We start from the raw sequence: 22715 nt of genomic DNA on the forward strand, positions 1-22715 counted from the left end.
GAACAAAACTTTAATAAAATTCAACACCCATTCAAGACTTTAATCACACCCTGAGTAAGCTTTAAATAAAAGAAAACGTACTAGGCAAATAAAGGTTCACTATGAAAAACCTATAACTAACATTACAATTAACTATGAAAGACTGACCATTTTCCCCTAAAATGAGGAACCAGACAGGATTTCAGTCTTATGTCTATTTGGCATTTTACTGGACATCTTAGCTACAGCAATATGACAAGAAAAAAAAGAAAAAAGAAAAAAGAAGGCATAAAGAAGGTTGAAAAAAAATAGGTATCTCTATTTGCAGATGGCATGTTTGTTTATATAGAAAATTTTAGGGAATGTACAAAGCAATAACTAAAAGTAATAAGTGAATTTTTAACACCGCAAGACACAAAGTCAATATAGAAAATCATTTTATCTTATTTTATTTTTTATCTGTAGGTATATATTTATGGGTTACATGAAATGTTTTGATACAGGTATGCAATGAGTAATAATCCCATCAGAGTAAATATGGCATTGATCATCTCAAGCATTTATCTTTTCTGTTAAAAATAATCCAATTGTACCCTTTTAGTTCTTTTTTAAATGTACAACCAAATTATTATTGACTGTAGTCACCTGGTTGTGCTATCAAATACGAGGTCTTATTCATTCTTCCTAATTTTTGTCTCCATTAAACATCCCCATTTGCCTCTCCCAGCACCCCACTACCCTTCCCAGTCTCTGGTATCCATCTTCCTACTCTCAGTCCCCATGAGTTCAATTATTTTAATTTTTTTGCTCCCACAAATAAGTGAAAATATGAGACGTCTGTCTTTCTGTGCCTGTCTTATTTCACTTAAACAATGACCTCAAGTTCCATCCATGTGGTTACAAATGACAGGATCTTATTCTTATTTTATGGCTAAATAGTACTCCATTGTGGTATATGTATCACAGTTTCTTTATCCATCCGTCTGTTTATGGACACTTAGGTTGCTTCAAAATCTTAGCTATTGTGAACAGTGTTGCAATAAACATGGGAGTGCAGATATCTATTCAATATACTGATTTCCTTTCTTTTGGGTATGTACCTAGGAGTGGGGTTGCTGAATTGTATGGTGGCTCAACTTTTTGTTTTTTAAGGAAACTCCAAACTGTTCTTCATGGTGGTTGTACTAATTTACGTTTTCACCAATAGTGTACCAGGGTTTCCTTTTCTCCTCATTCTTGCCAGCATTACTTATTGCCTGACTTTTGTATACAAGCCATTTTAACTGGAGTGAGATGATATTTCATTGTAGTTTTGATATACATTTCTCCAATTGTCAGTGATATTGAGTACCTTTTCATATACCTGTTTGCCATTTGTATGTCTTCTTTTGACAAATATCTGGATATTTTGCCCATTTTTTATTGGATTGTTAGTTTTTGTTCCTATAGAGTTGTTTGAGCTCCTTATATATTCTGTTCTTTAATCCCTTGTCAGACAGGCAGTTTGCAAATATTTTCTCCCATTCTGCAGATTGTCTCTTCACTTTGTTGACTTTTCCCTTTGCTGTGCAGAAGCTTTTTAACTTGATGTGATCCCATTTGTTCATTATTGCTCTGGTTGACTGTGCTTGAGGGGTATTGCTCAAGAAATCTTTGCCCAGTCCAATGTCCTGGAGAGTTTCCTAATATTTTCTTGTAGTAGTTTCAGAGTTTGAGGTTTTAGATTTAAGTCTTTAATCTATTTTGATTTTGTTTTTGTACGTGGTGAGAGACAAGGGTCTAGTTTTGTTCTTCTGCATATAGATATCCAGTTTTCCCAGAAACATTTACTGAAGCGACTGTCCTTTCTCCAGTGTATGTTCTTAGCGCTTTTTAAAAAATAACTTCACGATAGATGTATGGATTTATCTCTGGATTCTATATTCTGTTCCATTCCTCTATATCTGTTTTTATGCCAGTACGATGCCATTTTGATTACTACTTCTCTGCAGTATGAAATCAGGTAATGTGATTCCTCCATTTTTGTACTATTTGCTTAGGATAGCTTTGACTATTCTAGGTCTTTTGTGGCTGTCTATAAATTTTAGAATTGTTTTTTCTATTTCTGTGAAAAATGTTGGTATTTTGACAGGGATTGCATTAAATCTGTAAATTGCTTTGAGTAGTAAGGGCATTTTAACAATGCCATCTGTATGTCTTCTTTTGACAAATGTCTATTCAGATCTTTTGCCCTTTTTTTTATTGGATTATTAGTTTTTTCCTATAGAGTTATTTGCATCCTATAGAGTTGTTTTACTCAATATTTAATTGCATTTCACATAATGGAAGAAACAATTGAAAAATGAAATATGAAATAAATTTCACATGCAATAAAAGAAGGAAAACAAAGAAAAATACTTGAAATAAAGTTAACAAAACATGAAAGACCTCTACACTGAAAACTACAAAACATTGCAAAGGGAAACAAAAGACCTAAATAAATGAAGAATGCATTGTGAAACCCAATAGTGTGAAGATGCCAATTATCTCCCGAATTGTTTTATAAATTCGATGCAATCCCCATAATGGTCCCATCATGCTTTTTTTTTTTTTTTTTGGAGAAATTGTAAACCTGATTCTAAACTGTATATAGAAACCCAAAAGAACTAGAATAGCCAAAGCAAACTTTGGAGAAAAGCAAAGAAAATGCTGTGTGACTTATAATTTATGACTTCAAGAACTCCAAAGCAAGAGAAAATGTTAGTGGCATAAAAATCTATGAATACATCAAAGAAACAGTAAAAAGAGCCAAAATAGATTGAACAGTCATTTGATTTAATTTTCTTTTACAGAAGTGCCAATGCAATCTTGTGAGAAACGGAAAGTCTATCCCACAAATGGTGCTGGAACACATTGATAATCACTTGGAAAAACAAAAGACCTTTGACACCTACCTTAAACCATATACACAATTAATTTAAAATGAATCATAGTCCTAAAAATAAAAATGGAAACTATAAAACATCTAAAAGCAAACAGGAGAATAGGAGGAAAACATATTTAGAGGCAAGACAAAGATGTCTTAAGACACAGAAAGCAGTAGCTAAGGACTAGAAGAAATGATAAATTATACTGTATCAAAGTTAAAAATCTTCTGCTCATTAAAAGACCCTATTAAATAAATGAATATGTATGCCACAGACTAGAAGGAAAACATTCTCAAAACATGTAACTGATGACATACTAATATATAGTATGTGCAAAATATTCCTACAACTCAATAATAAAAGTGCAACCCAATGAAACATGGGCAAAAGATATGAATAGCCACGTCCCAAAGATAAAAAATGGCCAATAAACTCATCAAAAAGTGTTCAACATAATTAGCCATCAGATAAATGCAAATTAAAACCACAATGTGTTACCAGTAAACACCCACTAGCATGACTAAATTAGAAAGACCAAGATCACCAAATGATGAACATGTGGAACTGGAACTCCTACACCTTGTTAGTGAGTATAAAAAAACAATACAACCATTTTGGGAAAAGATGTCAGTTTCTTAAAATATGAACATTTACCCACTTATCCAATGACCCAGAGATTTCATTCTTAGGTATTTACCTAAGAGAAACAAATGCATATAGCCACAAAATACTTGTTAAGAATGTTGATAGCAGCTTTTATTCTCATGATGGCTAAAACCTGGAAATAGTACAGATGTCTATTAACAAGTGATTGAAAAACTATGATGATATAGTTATACAATGAAATACAGCAATTATAAGAACAAAATATTGATCTATGCTACATCACTGATGAGCATCAAAAAATCATGCTTAGAAAAAGAAGCCTTACTTAAAAATCTATACTGTGTCATTCAATTTACATGAAGTTTTAGAACAGGCAAACCTAATCCATGGTGGGAGTAAAAATCAGAACAGATATTGCCTCTGTAAAGGTGAAATTGAGTATAAGAAAATTTGCATGGATGATAGTTATGTCATGGTAGGGTTATATAGGTACATGCATTTAGCAAATTAAGATCGCTGTGTTTCATGTATATGAATTTTGTCTCACAAAAAGATATGAATGAAGCATTAAGAGGTAATGTATACTGATGTCTACAACTTACCTTAAAATGCATCAAAACTAAGATGGAGAGAGGTATGAATAGAAGGATGAAAAGATGTAGATATGTGATAAAACAAAGAGAACAAATGTAATTTGAAGAATTCATATGTTGGGTAAGTGGGAATTCACATGATTCTTTCAACTTTCTGTACATTTGGTGATTTTCATAATGAAATGTTGAGACAAAATTACTAGCTTTGTGGTCTTAAAATCAGAAACTTTCCTAGGTTCAAATTTTTCTCTGTTAAAATAACAAGAAATATTATACTTTATCCCCATGTCCTTCCAGCAATATGATCAAATTGTGCTGTCTTGCACCTACATAACAATAATAGGCCTCTTCCGATTGCATTTCCTTCAAAACATTATTAATACCTAAATTCCTTTCTAGTTATAACATTTTTTATTACCATCAACTTTTCAAAAATGTATATTTAGCTTATTAAATTCTCAGTTTTATATATTTTTTGCAGCTCCCTGTTGGAAATTTCTTTTTTTCTTTTTGTTTGGCATTTTCAGACTTCTGCAATAGTGTCTGCCTCCCATTTTGTACAAAAGACCTTTCTATTAAGATAATTCAAAATTTGGCAGCCTTTTAAATTAACATGTAACCCTCTGTACCTTTTTTATTAGATTGCCTTTAACAATCATATAATGTGACACAACATAGAACAATCAGCATTTTTCATGCATCCATTTTCAATTTTAGTGTACTCAGGATGAATGAATAAAATACTGTGTATGTGTTTTCATTATTTCTTCTCCTAATTTCTATATCATTAGTCAACATCATTTTCATTATACAACAACCAAATAAAATGAGAAACAGTAAGCATCATTCACACAGACACATGATTCAAACTACAATTTCAGGAGGTTCATAGCCCATCTATGATCCTTGTTCCATACCTTTATCTCTTTAAGAAAGAAAGTATACTCCAAGGAATACAGTGACGGGTCAGAGTATTGAACATAACTAATATAGGTGAGTTACATAATTTTGACCCAAGGCAAAAATAAAATTAGGAATATTTTAGATAGCCTTTGATTTCCACAGAACAAGGAGGCAAGAGAGGCAAATAAAACAATTGTAGTCACAATGCAGGTGTGAAAGGCTATGATTTAAAGGCAGCTGCTCCTCAGGACAGCACACTCTTCATTATGCTATGACACATAGTCTGCTACATAGTAATTTTAGGAAAATGTGGCATTCCCACAGCATCAGCGAAAGGACATTGGGAAAATATCCTTGGACTCCAAGCCAGAGGCAGAAACACCCGGAACTAGAGGAGATGACTTGTTCACAGGGCAGCATGGTGCAGCAGCTCCTCACAAGAGCTCTGATTCTTAAAATACAACTTCTGCAAGCTAGAAGGCCAGCACATTCCCTCCACTTTCCTCCCCCGCTACATACAGACACACCACAGAGAGTGTTTATTGCAGAAGAAATGACCTGGGGGTATGGAATTTTCACAGCCTAGAGCAACTCAGCTTATCTTCAACCCCACATTTACTGGGCAGCTACAGGAGAATTAATCACTGTGGTTTTCCCATACTTTCTACTCCCCACACACTCTGATAGTATTTACTCTGAGGAAAAAGAAAAACAACCTTTGGGGGAAAAAAAACAATAGCTCTTTAAGGAGAAACAACAAAAGTGATCATACTTACCTAAAAGTAATTTAGGAAAATTTGATGTTTCGATATTATGATAATACACTATTGATGTTGTAGTGGCAACGAATCCCATCACGGCCGGCATAAAGAGGTGGAGGTGTCTTGATTCCCGTCGCCTACAAAGAACAGTACGAAGTCAATGCCTAAAGCTGATGGTTCCAGATCACTTCCCATTTTTTCCCAATTTTTTCATAAGAACTCTCTCTTGGCAATAAGATGTTTAAAATACAGAATGCAATAGTAGTTTCCAAGATAATACATAAGGGAAGAATATATTGAAAGACATAGTTCTGCGGAAAGGATTTATCTTAACATGAAGGGTCAAGTAAACAACCAAACTATACCTTAAAATGCTTACAACAAAAGCAAATGTATAGCTACTCCTATACTGTAGGGCAGAGCTGCTGAAATAATTTAACAACTAAAGCAAGTGAAAACAGTTAACTCAATCCGAACTCTAATGTGGGTGAAAAGTGTGTTTGTTCCTTTGACAGCACTCCCAACTTAATAGTCTTCAGTGATTTCTCCATTCTCATTAATTCAGTCAATGCATCTGTGATTGCTGGTCCAGATACTGTATTAGGTTCTTGGATGCAACAATGAAGAAAACAAAATGTAACATCTGTAGTCAAAGAAAAAATCTAGTATATTGAGGATACCAATAGCAAATAGGAAATTACAACACAGCTGAAGGGACAGTGTGAAAACACAGATTGCACGTCTGGGACAGAGAAAGCTTTGAGAAGGAAGTGACTTCCAAACTGACACTTTCAGAATGAGGAATGGCTACTCAGAGGAAGAAGAGAGGAAGACAGTTCTAGGCAGAGGGGCCAGTGTGTTCAAGGGTATTGCAAGCAATTCAGCATGACTGCAAGGAGAATAGACTTCACTCTGAAGGCAACAGAGATCACCAGGCGAACCGGCGGTTCCAGACCAGATGAGTATAGTGGACAGCCCTCAACTCCACTGGCATTAATAATGCCACAGAGTGAAACATTTTGTTTTTCTCAAATTACTTGAAGATATTAGTACATATATGGTATAGAGAAGAGAGTGACTATACCACTTTCTCTGGGGGAAAGGAGAACACTGAGAAGGTCATTCCAGGGGAGGCATGGTTGACAATGGGAACTGAAATAGGAAAAAGAATCCACTGGTCAGGAAAAGGGTCATTTCAAAAAAGGAACAGAATGGGCAAGTACACAGAAGCATGAAACAATTCAACATGTTCAAAATTCCAAGTATTTCAATATTCTTGAAACGGAACGTTTAAGATAGAATGCATCATGGAAGGCTTTGTATGCCATGGTAAGAGGCTGGCATCTCAACCCACGGAAAACTGAAACACTTGAATGGTAAGTGGTATAATCAGATTTGTTTTAAATGGATAACTCTAGCAATCATGTGGATAAGAAAGTTGGTTGGTAATACATGAGTTTGTAGTGGAGGGAGTGAAATGGAAGAAAGAAAAACAGTTAGGAAGCTATGGGTATAAAGTCGTGTGACAGATGATAAAGGTTTGACTTCAGCTTTGGCAGCAGTAACACGGAGGAAATAATACATTTGGAAAATGATTGATTGTTAAAATAGGCAGGAGTTTACCAGCATTAGGGTATGAGGGTGATGGCAGTAGAGAAGTAGAAGATAATTCCTAGGGTGTCCGTGTGGATGGCTGTGTGACCAAATAAGATTTTAAGAGGATGAGCAGATTGGAAAGAGGAACTAACAAGTTTCACTAGACACTTATGGATTGTGAAGGTGTCTAATAAGGAGGAAAATGGAATTGTAAGTGTCTGTAGAGATTTGGAACATGGTCAGTGATATAATTTGGAATCATTAATATAGACATGGTAATAAAAATGTGAGAGTAGTAGGGTAGCACTTAAAAACCACCTACCATCTCCCGTAAATAGATCAAAATCATCAGAGGAAAAAAAAGATAACTATTTTGTCAGCACAGAAATTAGGAAATGCTTCTAATATTCTCTGACTATTGAATCAAAGAAAGAATCCGGCTGAACGTGGTGGTTTACGCCTGTAATCCCCACACTTAGCAAGGCTGAGGCGGGCGATCACTTGAGGCCAGGAGTTTGAGACCAACCTGGGCAACATGGTAAAACTCTATCTCTATTAAACATACAACAATGAGCCGTGTGTGGTGCCGCATGCCTGTGACCCCAGCTACTCGGGGGGCTGAGGCAGGAGGATTGCTTGGACACGGGAGGCAGACTTGGCAGTGAACCAAGATCACACGGCTGCACTCCAGCCTGGGCAACAGAGCAAGACTCTGTCTCAAAAAAAGAGGAAAGGAGAGGAGAGGAGAAGGGAGGGGAGGTGAGGGGAGGGAGAAAGGAAGGAAGGAAGGATGGAGGGAAGGAAGGAAGGAAGGAAGGAAGAAAGAAAAGAAAAGAAGAAAAGAAAAGAGAAGAGAAGAGAAAAGAAGAGGGAGGAAGGAAACCAAAATTCACTTACTAATATTATTTAGGAAATTTTAAAGTGAGAACACTCCCTATCCAATCCTGTAAAATGTGGTCACAACCATACTCATAAGAAAGTTTATAACCTTAAACAGGTTCAATAAGAAATAATTATAATAAATAAATTAAAAAGTCAACTTAAGATTTTAGAAAAAGAATGACAAACCATTATTAAGGGAAACAATAACAAAGAATTAATAAAGATAACAGCAGCTACAATAAAGTTTTGTACTTATTGTGGCACACTTTTATTAGGGATTTAACATGTCTTTTAACCATGCTAGTATTTTTATAAGACTGCTGTTATTTTGTTAGTTTCTGTTTACAAAGCTGCACAGGTTTTGAATGGTACTCCAATGCTATTTTTTTCCCTTCAGCTATGTTCTTTTCAGAGTATGAGTTGCAGACCTCAATGGCTTGGTAGGAGCGCATATGTCCCATTACAGCAGAAAATCTTTAGTCAGAATGCTGGAAATAAATTTTTTAAGTATTATATTGCGAAGGTCAAATAAATCACTTCAAAAGAGAGAAAACGATAAAAATAAAAACCTAATAAAAACACAGTAATGAAGATTTTAAAACACTGCTTTTAGAATTTGACAGATTAAATAGTACAAAACCAAGCAACATACAGAACTTCGGTAATACAATCAGTAAACGCAATAAAATTGTGTCTCCTACAAAGTGTATATATTACTTTGTAATACTCGCTAAATATTTATAAAATAATCAAGTATTTGACTATAATAAAAATGTTAATAAACTGCAAAGAGTAATCATTTTACAAACTACATGCTTTAATAATAAACCAATCAAATTAAGCAAAAGAGCAATCTGAAAAGGATTCCTAAACCTAGGAGAGTATCTAAACTGCAATCAAAGGTAGAAATATAAAGGAGAACAAAAGCCCATGCAGAATAAAGGATGTTCCAAAAGAAAAATTACTAGCTTTAAATGTTTGTATTACTAAAAAACAAAATCAAATATTCTATTAGGAAAGCCTTTTGCATTGTTTTTCTAATTGTAATGAGCATTTGTCATATATTAAGTAAATAATTCATAAGGGTTTTACTTAAAAAAAGATAGATGGAATGATCAGCAGTGTCGTAAGTAATAATTACGATAAAGACAAAAGAGTCTCCATTAGTTGTCATTAATAACCACGAGGATTCTTACAGAAGCAGTTTCCAGAATAAGATGGGGCAAGAGAAAAAGCAAAACTAAATGTTTGGATTTAGATGTAACTAGAAGATGACATTTCGAAAGGCCTGGATAAAAAGGGTAAGGATAAGTCTATACCTAAATAGTAGAAGAGCATAATACAGAATCAAAGGTATATTTTTACCTGTTTTTAGGATCTCTTTTATCATGACCATTACAAACAAGTTTCTATCATTAGGATATATCGTTATTATTATTCGTTCAGTCTGTGTTTTCTGAGGACCTGACTGAATCAACCAGAGGAGTTTTCCTTGTCCACATGATGTCAAGTTTCAAAAAAATTGGATGATCTATCTTCTACTTTATACACACACATATAAACAGATACAGTAACCTAAATGCTAAAGAAATTAAAAAATTAAGCCTAGAATTGGCTATGCTAGTATAAATATACCAGAATTTTAAACAGTTACCAATAAGATAATATCCAATTAAGCTTCTAAATGCCTGGAGGGATGGCATCTATTAGAGTCTCTAATTTTTCTTTTTATCAGAAATTAAGACCTGCACATATCTGCAAAAAACCCTCATAAAACATTACAAAATAGTTGGTTCCATGACAAAAGCTTAGGAGTTTCATTCCTTGTTAATTGCAACAGAAAGCGTAAACAGATGTCAGAGAGGTTCCAGTTCGATAAGAAGAAAATAAATTTTAGACTTTCCTATCAAAAAATTTAAAGGCCTTCTAATATTAATTCCTCAATGAAAGGCATACCATTTAGCATAATTTCATAATCAAAAATTTCCTATACTTGAGTTTATTTTGTTACTATATAAGAAAAATATTTTCACCAGATTATGTTCAAGTTTATAAATATAATTCATTATATTTTAACTGCCTAATACAAACATCTTATTTTATAAAAATAACAAAATTCCTTTAAAAATATGGATTTTCAAAACTATAAAACCCTGGAAGACAACCTAGGCAATACCATTCAGGACATAGGTATGAGCAAAGATTCCATGACAAAAATGCCAAAAACAATTGCAACAAAAGCAAAAATTGACAAATGGGATCTAATTAAACTAAAGAGCTCCTGCACAGCAAAAGAAACTATCAACAGAGTAAAAAGACAAATGGGAGAAATTTTTTGCAAACTATGCATCCAACAAAGATGTAATATCCAGCATCTATAAGGAACTAAACAAATTTACAAGAAAAAAACAAACAACAACATAAAAAAGTGGGCAAAGGACATGAACAGACACTTTTCAAAAGAAGACACATGCGTGGCCAACAATCATATGAAAACAAAGCTCAACATCCTTGATCATTAGAGAAATGCAAATAAAAACCACAATGAGATACCATCTCACACCAGTCAAATGGCTACAATTAAGAAGTCAAAAAATAACCGATGTTGGTGAGGTTGTGGAGAAAATGGAATTCTTATACACTGTTTGTTGGAATGTAAATTAGGTTAGCCATTGTAGAAGACAGTGTGGTGATCCCTCAAAGACCAAAAAACAGAAATACCATTTGACCCAGCAATCCCATTATTGGGTAATGGAAATATAAATCATTCTATTATAAAGACACATACATGCATGCACATGTTCATTGCAGCACTATTCACAATAGTAAAGGCATGGAATCAACCTAAAAGTCCATCAGTGATAGACTGGATAAAGAAAATGTGGTACGTATACACTATGGAATACTATGCAGCCAGAAAAAATCGACAACATCATATCCTTTGCAGGGACATGGATGGAGCTTGAGGCCATTATTCTTAGCAAACTAACACTTGAACAGAAAACCAAATACCACATGTTCTCACTTATAAGTGGGAGCTAAACGATGAGAACATATGGACACAGGGAAACAACACACACTGGGGCTTTTCAGAGAGTGGAGGGTGGGAGGACGGAGAGGATCAGGAAAAAGAACTAATGGGTACTAGGATTAATACCTGGGTGATGAAATAATCTGTACAACAAACCTCTGTGATGCAAGTTTACCTGTATAATAAACATGCACTTGTACCCCTGAACTTAAAAGTTTAAAAAGTGGATTTTATTACAAATCTTGATTTTAAAACAGTTTGCGCTTTGCATCAATTTATGGCTCTATCCTCACTGATTCTCAGACTCATTCATCCTGACTCATCTATTTTTGCTTCTTTAAAAAATAAATGGAAACATCTGAGAAATAATTAATATATTAACATAAGTATATAGCTATTAGACCTATGTGTAAATGCAGACAATCTTTCCATTTATACCTGTTTTTAACATTAAAAAGTTCAAAAAGACATAAGAACTTCCTGCAAGAGCTACAGGGATCAGAGAGCAAAAAGTATAAAGCATATGTATGAGCACAAGTTACAAAGACGTGAACTTGTGTAATCAATATACCCGCTGGTATATTGCAGTGGTATTATTAAAGTTAGATCACTTACGAGTCTGAAACAATGCCTTCTGCTATTTCACAGACATGCACAAACAGGAGAGCGAATGTAAGAATCCATCTCAGGTTATGTCCCGGAAAATGAAGCCATGTGTTGTGGTGAATTTGTACTTTTGAGCTTTGGCTCCCCCATCCTGGAAAAAAGAGAAAAGTAAAAAAAAAAAAAAAAAAAAAAAAAAGACATAAACCCAAGGCTCCACTGTAATAAAAATAATTTAAATTATGGTAAGCTTTAAGGGGAGGTCTTGAAACCTTAATACTTTCTAGAGTAGCAAAGGAAATCCTAGTCTATTTTTGTTGTTAATAAAATTTACAATTAACCTTTACAAGACTACCGAGGCTAACACATCAACATTTGTGGCATTACTCAGGAATAATACCAACTCTGGATGACAACATGGTTCTACCTCATGCTAATCGGAAGCTCTTCCTGACAGCTTTCTGATTAATTCACAAGGAAATAACTTGATGATAATACATGAAATTTACTGTAGAAAATCTTTGAAGACATGAAATCTACAAGAGGACAAATCAAGGAAAGACATATTTGGTTACAAAATATGGGACTCATTAGTTGAGTCAACTCTTAATCATATGCACATCATATGAGAAAAATTGTTATGTATGACTAGGCAGGCACTGTTATTCAACAATCGGTACTGATACTTTTCTCAAAGAAAGCTAAAGTTCTTGATGGTGAGCTTTTAAGCAGGCTCAAAACCATTATAGGTCCACCCTTAGCTTGCCACTGAAGAAAACAATTCAAGATTATATGTTAGTAAAATTCTGATGGTTTCCTCCCTAAACTACTCTATAGTTTAGTTACTATGTAGAGTAATACTAGTTCATATGTGGTGTACTAGGGGGCCCCACTTTTGTCTCCTTTTGTCCCCTTTTTTCTCATTTTTTGACTATAGAAAAAAAGCCCCACCTACTTCAAGAATGAATGGGGGTTTGTGCTTGAAATATTGCAGGAAAGAATTTCTGTAGAGGCAACAGATGCCCCTTTGATTTGAAATGAATATTCATGTCTTAGTTGTTTTCAATTTATTCATCAATGGAAGGTTAGTTATATTTAATATATTCTACTAGAACTTATGCTGTAAACTCCCATAGGCAAGTTCTATGTCTTTTTTTTTGCAACCTTATGATTTTCCTAGTACCTGATAGTTTTTTAAGATTGATTTGTGATCCCTCACTAATTCAAGTAGCCAATGTCATAAATAAAAAGTCTGAATTTTTTCTATTTCCCTTTAACAATGTCCCCTCCAATTCTATTCTATTCAAATACACTGGTGCCAGCCCCTGTGCTGGATGCTAGGGATACAGAATGGAATGTCACTGTTCTTGCTCTCAAAAAGTTAACCAGATGTCAATAATTGGGGAATTATTAATTGTGGAATTACAGTTAAAAAATCCATTTTTCTACTTTTGGACAAAGGGCATTCTTCATGAACTACAAATAATGCTACATAACAACTGATGTTTCTACATATGGCCACTCTGGTCTCAATATATTTAGCATCTGTACATTTGTTTAATGTAACTATGTACCAAGAGTTATGTTGTCCTGTGTATATATCATATGATGAGTTATTTAATCCCTCTTAGAATAATGCCAAGCACGTAGTATCCTCTCCATTGATATTTGTTAAATGAATAAATAAAAGCATATGAATGATTTTCAAACATTCCCTTAAAGCAGATCATTAAAATTTGCTAGTTTTCTTAAGAAAATGCATCTGAAAACTTTTTCACTTAAAATATCACGCATGAAAAAATTAAGCACAATTAACTCAAAATAGTGGTTGCCTCTGTGAAAAGATAGGAACATAGGATATGGAAAGAGTAACAAGACCAGAAAATGGTGTGCAGAGACAGGCCCTTTCATTCTTACTTCTATATTCTTTAGGTGAGCATTGGTAGGCTCAAAGGATTTTTATTCTATTAATCTCCATCATTTTATGTATCAAAATACTTCATAATTTTTAAAAAGTTAAAGGGTCTGTTTGGGTAAGTTATACAAATTATTCATAATTGCCCTTAATTATCAGATTTTGTACATATGTAAACTGTAAAATAAGACAAAACTGTATTATTAACTTCTTTCCAAATACTTTGTGAATGTCCTCTTTCTACATAAAACACAACCTCATCACTGCCACTGTAACTTGCATGCTTGGCATCTTCCAATTCCCCAAACGTGTTACTCACTATCTTCCCCATCACCTCCAAAGAGTGAGTTGTTTCAGCAGGTTAATTTGTTCCTGTACTTGTAAACAGACTTACAATGTGGCATAGTCATTTCTCATGACTTTAACACATCTGCCCCACTGGACTATTCCCTGAAGGCAAGTACTCTTTTATTCATTTTCCATTCCCTTGACCTAACCCAAAGTAAGTGCTCAACAAATGCTGTAGATCTATCTCATATATTTCTCTCTCCTTCTTTTTAAAAAACTGCTGCTGCTACCTGAAGGCCATTCCTAAGCAAGCATGTGACCTCAATTTCACCTATGGAAGATCACCTGTCAAAAATTTATGTTTGAAAAACACAAAATACTTGCTTGTTCATTTCTCACAGCCATCAGCTTCCATGTTAGAGAAATTAAGTCAACATTTCCCAAATCTCAGCCATTAGTGAGATAGATAAACATCACGTGGTATAACATAGGACATTAGATTACTTACCAATAAACAATATTGGAAAAGTGATAAACAACAGAAAGACATGTGGGACCAGGTTGAGGGCATCCACAAAGCAGGAATTTTGTAATACACCATCATTAATATTATATGAAGAAATGTTGTTACCACAAAATGAAAGGCTCATTTCTTCTTATATGGTTTACTCTAAAAGGGAGAGAAATGAGAAAGAAAAATCCACTTATTAGTAAACTCATGTTCATAAAATTATAGCCTTGAATAGGAGGCCATATCATACAATCAATCCCTTTTATTTTGATAGCTGAGGAAATAAGAAACTGTGCCAAAGCAACTTGAAGGTTTCTTATAAAGGCCTTATATGTCCTATGAGATCTTCTTTTCCATAGCTTTTACTTCCAGAGAAAAATGCTTTCATGTGGAAAATGTTTATAATTAATATCCACCTATAGTAATACCTCAAATGAGTGTCTGACTAAAATGCTTTCAAAGAACAAAAATGGTCTATATGAAGAAAAAGAAGGAAAAAAATTGAACCAATGACTAAAAAGTCAAAATGATATAATTTCAAATATTTTCCCATACTCACTGAAAATGTACTAATAAACAACTAAAGTTGTTCAGTAAACTGTGACAGAGTTTCCTGAAACATTTCACTAGTTGTGGGAAATACTAATATACACAGAACAGTGTGCCTGCAGTAATGGCTAAGAGTAATCGGTCTTTCCCTGAAGAATACTAAAAATCAAATGCTCAAGATGAATTAAACCTAACTCAAATGACAAGTCAACGAAACTACTCAGATTCTATAGTTAGAATATTCTCACATGAAATACACTCTACTCAAGTTTGAAACGTAGAATATCTTTTAATTGGAAATTGGTACTCCATAAGTAGAAGTAGATGAGTTTAGAGCGGAAACAGAGGACAAGGTCACACCGTGCTTTCTAAGTCATTGTCAGGATTGTGGCTTCTACTCTTAGTGAAGTGGGCCACTGGGGATTTTGGGGCAAAGGAGTGACATGCTCTCACTTACATGTTAAATGGTTCTCTATTATTGCTGTGCCAAAACAGATGGGAGATGAGAAAAGGTCTGCTCCATCAAAATACTGCTGTGAAATTCCAGGAAAAGCTTTAACATTCTGAAAACTTATTTTATAATACCTACTACTTATTTAAATTCTGGGCACTTTGCATATCTTAAATCCTCAGAACAACCTTGTAACACTAGTGGTGTTATTCATCTTTTACAGTGGAGGATACTAAGGTCCAGATAAGTTCAGTAACTTGCCAACCAGTAGAGCAGCCAAGCCCACACCCAAATGTCTGACTTATAAACTATTTCTTTCCACTGTATTACACAACCTCCAACCTGCTTTTTAAAGAAAGTATCGTATCTATTCTTTAAGCCAAGAAGCAATTTAAGATTTTAACCTCACTAGACCTCGTTTCCTTTCTATATTTATGTCGCACTGTATTCTGAGTTGCATTACTAAAAGTTGGCAAAATTTTTTTTTTTTTTTTTTTTTGAGACGGAGTCTTGCTCTGTCGCCCAGGCTGGGGTGCAGTGGCCGGATCTCAGCTCACTGCAAGCTCCGCCTCCCAGGTTTACGCCATTCTCCTACCTCAGCCTCCCGAGTAGCTGGGACTACAGGCGCCCGCCAACCCGCCCGGCTAGTTTTTTTGCATTTTTTAGTAGAGACGGGGTTTCACCGTGTTAGCGAGGATGGTCTCGATCTCCTGACCTTGTGATCCGCCCGTCTCGGCCTCCCAAAGTGCTGGGATTACAGGCTTGAGCCACCGCGCCCGGCCAAAAATTTTCTTAACTAGCATAGTACCTTTTCTTTCTTTCCTTTCATTGATAATTGATTTAGCAATGGTCACAAACAATACTTTTCCTAGGAAAAACAGAGTGTTATACAGAAAAGGTCGTCAATGGTAGGTAAATTATTAGAGAAATCAAATTTCAAGCAAAGGTTTTATAAAGCATTATATGAATACCTCAGCTAAAGAGTCTGTGTATTTACAATCTTAAATACTTATACAGAATGCCTCTCACATGTTGTTCCTGATAAGCTCTTTTTATAATAAATAACTGATATGCTCCCTAGTTGAGTCTGTCCTCCATCTTTTTTTTTAAAAAAAGTTGTATTTTTAAAACCTTAAGGTTAAGTTATACACTTGGTAAATTCTTACAAGCTATTAAGGTTTTAATCTGGATAAAAGAATAAAAGGGACTTGAAGTTTTTAAACAACAGCAAAATGGAAGTTATGAATTTATAGGTGTATGTTAGGTATATTTCTGGCAAAGACAGACAAAAACAAAACTAAAAACTAATAGCTAGTAATGAAATTTTTTAGACTACTTCCTTTATTTAGTAGAAATGATAAAAAGGAAACTTAAAGCCTACTCTTAATTGAAAGACATATATAAACTTTCCTTGCACAAACTAGAAAATAATGTTTACTTTAGCAACTTTTATAACATTATCCAAAATTATAATATTCCAGTTGGCCACATTTATAAACTAGTATCATTGAGGTCGATGCTAAAGTATAACCTGCAGCTTTGCAAATCATACCCTTCATTAGCTATAAGCATTGCTTGCCTGATGTTTAATCAATCCTGAAATCTACCAATTAAATCGCCTTTGGATAAATGTTGTGTGTAACTGGAAAGAAAATCTCAGAAAAGTACAATCACCTGAAAAATTTAAGAACATTTTCAGACATACACTAGATATCTGGAACTGTATGCCATTAACTAATTAACTGTAAAAACACTTACTGATGCTAACCACGCGCTAGTTACTAGGAATCCAATGGTGCATGTCAGAAACAGTGCCTGTAGTTTTAGAATATATAAATCAGATTATAGTAGTCTCAGTAGCTGTGGGTATATTGTAGGGGTATATGATCTAAAAGATAGGAAAATAGGCAATGATATAATCATACAAAGGTGTAAACTTGAAGTTGGTAAAGTAAACGGTTTAGAATGATTTTTCTGTCTGCCATAAACTCTAACTTCACATTTCCGGCCAGCTCTGAACCTGTCCATTACCTTGCCGCAGGTCTCCTTTCACCTTTTCATTTGACTGCTCCTTTATCCTTTCCCTTTAACCCGTAGTCTCCTTATCCAACATCCAGAGTCCGTATGGCACATTCTAACAGCCATCCTCCATTACAACCCAACATGGACAAAAAGAGGGAGGCAGTAAACTTATTGCTGATATATTGATAATTATTATGTTTATCAAAGGCATTTTATTCAATCCACGTTTCTAATCCTGAAATTTCCAATTGTCATTTAATGTTTTCCTCCCAGACACCAGGTTCAATTGGGAATGTTTGGGGAAGGGTATAAATCGCTGTTCTTGATGGCTAAACTCCATCACCTGACATCCTTCAGCTCCACCCCCTTCTGGAGTTGTTTAGATTCAGCTGAGCACTGATGGAGGCCCAAGCATCAAGGAGGGAGAAGGGAGGGCAGATGGGGAGATATAATGTTTTCCTTTCCAGAAGCATAAGCCATCGAAATGTGTTCAGTTGCTTATGAGAGTTGATAGAGTTGGAGAACTTGACTGAATAAACTTTAAAAACAAAGATCGAAGTGAAATTTTGCTTCTAATGTATGTCTGTGGAGCAGAAAACATAAAATGGAAATACTCTTAATTATCTAACTTACAATTTCATGGCAAGAATCGCACCCTCAGTGTTCTTATTCCTTGAAATTCATTATATGAAATTCCATACATCTAGGACATATACATTTTGGATTTAGTTGGTGAATGTAATACCTGACCTATCCAGTCTGTTGGTTCCTCTGTAAGAGAGGAACAGTAGTTGTCTGATTTAATTCTAAAAACACATTTAAGTGTTGAGGCATATAAGATACACCATTTATTTTGGCCAGCCCTATCCTTTGGAAATAGACTACAAGTAAAGCAAGTGAAAACTTGCCGTCCTTCCTGTTCACCTCGCTGAAAGCATTAGTTCTGGTTGAATAGCAATTGCAGAGAGCTTAAAATGCTGGAAACACCTAGAGAAAACATGCTAAACTTAAATAAAAGTTTTCATTCTTACATATAAAAGGATTCATTCTTTAATCGTTTAGAGATTAACCAAATTATGTTATAAAAGAGAAACAGGACATTTTAAAGAACTTAGGGCTTTATCATCATCTAGAGCATTTTCAGGATAGACATCGCTTGCAAAAACCAATGCTGTACTCACTTCTTTGAAGCTATTCAGTCCCTAGTTCATGAAATAAGAACTAGAGAATGTATAGCTAGTTAGCTAGCTACCATGGCTATAACTATGACAGATCCAAGTAGGAAAATTACTGCAAAAATCACCACTGACTTCTGATTTAGTATCTGATCTGAACCCACCCAATTACTCTTCAGTGGCTGTGAAGTCCCATCCCACACCAAAAGAAATGTTGAAATTACTCAGTAGGTATTCCTTAGACAGATACTGCAATGGGATTTAAAAAAAAAAATCCCAAACTGAACAAATAAAGTAAAAAATAAATACCTCGGGCAATAGCTTCACGCTGCTTCAAATCCCTGCCGGTGCACTTGAGCTACCTTCAAAACACCGACTTCCTACACTGTCTTAAGATGTAAATTTCAAACCCGGACGCAGAACTCCTAAAAAAAGCAAAGAGCAACAAAAATTAAGCAGACAGAAAACTAATTCTTGAACAAGACAAGAATTGTATACAAGAAAGGCGGCAATAATAACTCCTAATAATAACTCCTTTCACTGTTTCCAGTTGATTTGAGTAGGAGCCCGCAGTTTTGAAGTAAAACTGGAAACCTGATCCCCACTCCTGCACTTCTCCAGCCGGGCCTCTTCCCTTAATTTAGAAATAGCGATCGCGAAAGCTAAGTGCCGAGAGAGTGCGAGAGTGCGAGGGCGTTTTTGGGTAGCAGAAATGTTAGCTCAAAATCGACAGCTTACAGTTATTCCTAAAAATGTTTAAATGGCATTCATGTAAAAGACACGGATTCACTTACTCCGATGACAGTTTTCCTCCCCTAGGCGAAGCACGCAGTGCGCCGGAGCGGATTATTTTTAGGGTGGTGGGAGACCAGCTGCCGCCTCCTATCGAGTTTCCAAATTGCACAAACTGCTCTGGGCCGGGGCGGACACCGAGACTGTGAGGCAGGAAACTGGGCAGAAGCCCCGCGCGCAGCGCCTGGGGTCGGAGACCCTCCCCATCCCTGCTCTGCTCAGCTTTGACTTGGGGCGCGCGCTACGCCGCGATTTTACAAACCCAAGTAATAGGCGTCCCCTAAACTTCATTAGACACTGAAAGTTGGAATATGATTCCATGATTCTCCGGAGTCGGGCTTTCAAACGTCATAACGCTCAAGGTATTCTTGTTTCTTTGTTTCGTTTTTTTTTTTTTTTTTTTTGGTTTTGTTTTGTTTTGTTTTTCCATGCTGTGTAAGCACACTTTTATTAGCCACGTAAGGAAGCGGATTTGGGGGTTTCGCTGCTTCCCCCTGAACGGTTCCGGGAAATGAAGGGCTCATTCTAGATAGAGGCACCCACTGCTGGGCTATGAATACACGAATGTCTCACAGGAGCAAGGCTGGTTCAAGTCTAATTTTCCACTTTTCCCCGGCGACGTAGAAAACTTGGTTTCTCTGGTGGACCAGCCGCCGCGCTATCGAATGGCGACCCTTGCCCACGGTCCCCGAAAGTGAGACGCTGGTTCCCATGAACTGCACAAACAGTCACCCTCTTCTCCTGTTTCCAACCAGAGACGTAATTAACTCTCGAGATAACGTGTTTATATTACGATCACCCCACAACCACTCCCCCGCAAAACACAAGCCGTGAATTTTGTCCCCGACAACTCTCTTTAATTAACACTGGATTTTCTCAAGAGCCAGTTTTGAGTCAGCTTGAGATAAGCGTTGTTTTCAGGAACTGTCCTATTCTAATAACGGATAGTCAGCCGGGCGGACTGCTGCCCCCGAGGCTCCGGGTGCCGTCCTCAAGGGGCGCCGCTGCAGGACTGCGGGCTGCTGGCGCTGGTTCCCAGATCTGAACTCTAAACACCGGTGGCCTCCTGGCCTCTGCGACGTAGTGGGCGCAGGCCGACTCCAGCCCTGCCAATCTCAGGGGATTTCTCCGCGGGCGCCCCACTCTTGGGAAGTCGCTGCGTTTCCGGGTGAGTGCCTGGCCTGAGCCAGCGGCTGGGACTTGAACCCTCGGCCGCTAGGGATCTGAGAGGCCACATGGGGCCGAAACCTGGGAGGGTCCGAAGACTCCGTTCCTGTGGCCTTTGAACGCTTGACAACTGTACCCGGGAGCTGTCTGCAGCGGCGCAGGGAAATTAGAGCGCGCACTTCAACAGTGAGGATCCTGGTACTATGGACGGAGCCCAGGACGACCGGGTGAGCAAGCTGGACGCGGAGCCACAGGCTCCCCAGGGCGTCCGCGGAGAGACAACTGGAAATAGGGGGTGCCGATAATCCCAAGATGAAAACTCTGAGTGTGACTACACAAAATGAAGTTTACCTGGGGATTTAAAAAGACTATTACAATTCATTAAGGTCATTTACAATGATGTTTAAAAATCACGCTTATTGTAGAAACTTTGGAAGATGTGAAAGTGTACAGAGGAAATCAAGGAGCCCCCCACAGATACACCTGTGCACATACACCCATAAAACTACTGAAAACATTTTTGTAATGTTTTAACAAACACAGGCGGTATGGTGCATTGATTAAGAGTGTGGGCCGGGCGCGGTGGCTCAAGCCTGTAATCCCAGCACTTTGGGAGGCCGGGACGGGCGGATCACGAGGTCAGGAGATCGAGACCATCCTGGCTAACACCGTGAAACCCCGTCTCTACTAAAAATACAAAAAACTAGCCGGGCGAGGTGGCGGGCGCCTGTAGTCCCAGCTACTCCGGAGGCTGAGGCAGGAGAATGGCCTAAACCCGGGAGGCGGAGCTTGCAGTGAGCTGAGATCCCGCCACTGCACTCCAGCCCGGGCTACAGAGCAAGACTCCGTCTCAAAAAAAAAAAAAAAAAAAAAAAAAAAAAAAAGAGTGTGGACTAGGAAGGCAGCCTGCTTGATATCACATCCTGCTAGTTAGTTCAGTGACGGAATAAATCGCATAAATCCCCTGTGTATCAGCTTCCTCTTCTGTTTAATGGGACAATAAAGGTAAATAATTTAAATAAATATAGAATAATTTTTAAAATAATTTAAATGGCTATATAATATTCCATTGAAAGGCTATACCATAAATTCATTTTCCCATTGTTTGACATGTATTTGCCCAATTTTACTAATATCTGTGATCATATGATGACCTTTTTTCACAAACTCTTTTTCTTTCTAACAAGTAATTTTTTAAGATAAATTATCTGAAAAATAATTACAGGACCAAAAGTGGTAGATATTTTTAAGGCTGTCAATACAGAATGCAAAATCACCGGTGTATAAAGTTCGTATTAAGTTCCACAAATTGTATGAGATGATCAATTACACTTACACTCAAACCAGTGTTGAATATTGCTATTTTTTATTTAAAAAAAAATATTTTGGCCGGACGCAGTGGCTCACGCCTGTAATCCCAGCACTTTGGGAGGCCGAGGCAGGCGGATCACGAGGTCAGGAGATCGAGACCATCCTGGCTAACACGGTGAAACTAAAAATACAAAAAATTAGCCAGGTGTGGTGGTGGGCGCCTGTCGCTCCAGCTACTCGGGAGGCTGAGGCAGGAGAATGGTGTGAACCCGGGAGGCGGAGCTTGCAGTGAGCTGAGATCGCGCCACTGCACTCCTGGGAGACAGCGAGACTCCGTTTCAAAAAAAAAAAATTTAACTTGACAGGTAATATTCAATTCTGTTATTCACGTTCAACGTTTCCCCAGTGTTGATAAATCTTTGTATCCTCTCTTTTGGGGCAGTTTGTTCACATATTTATGTATCTCATGGGTCTTAATGAAGTTTATCATTTGTGTAAATGTTTAATAATAGGATACTAATCAAATGTTTAATAAGAGGGTACTAGTCCTGCTTCATATATGACACATTTCTCCCAATTTGTCATATTTTTAAAAAATGATAGTGCTGCTGCATTTCAAAAAAGTAAGAAAAAAGTTTTCATGTGTTCTGCAAAGATTTATTAGAGCACGTACT

The 22715-nt window shown here is 36.5% G+C and overlaps 1 protein-coding gene across 6 annotated transcripts in view; it reads right to left on the reverse strand.

Moving 5' to 3' along the window:
* Nucleotides 1-19789, reverse strand: part of ABCC9 (ATP binding cassette subfamily C member 9) — a 138549-nt gene extending 118760 nt beyond the window's left edge. For all 6 annotated transcript variants that reach the window (XM_074006372.1, XM_074006371.1, XM_074006370.1 and 3 more), the window contains exons 1-5: nt 19566-19789; nt 19081-19196; nt 14572-14733; nt 11873-12014; nt 5764-5885 (exon numbers count right to left, since the gene is read on the reverse strand). In XM_074006372.1, the coding sequence (XP_073862473.1) occupies nt 5764-5885; nt 11873-12014; nt 14572-14713 (406 nt within the window). In that variant the 5' untranslated portion in view covers nt 14714-14733; nt 19081-19196; nt 19566-19789. The remainder of the gene's footprint in view (nt 1-5763; nt 5886-11872; nt 12015-14571; nt 14734-19080; nt 19197-19565) is intronic.
* Nucleotides 19790-22715: the final 2926 nt, after the last annotated feature.

The sequence above is a fragment of the Macaca fascicularis genome, chromosome 11 (assembly GCF_037993035.2).
Source record: "Macaca fascicularis isolate 582-1 chromosome 11, T2T-MFA8v1.1".
NCBI classification, from domain to species: Eukaryota; Metazoa; Chordata; class Mammalia; order Primates; family Cercopithecidae; genus Macaca; species Macaca fascicularis.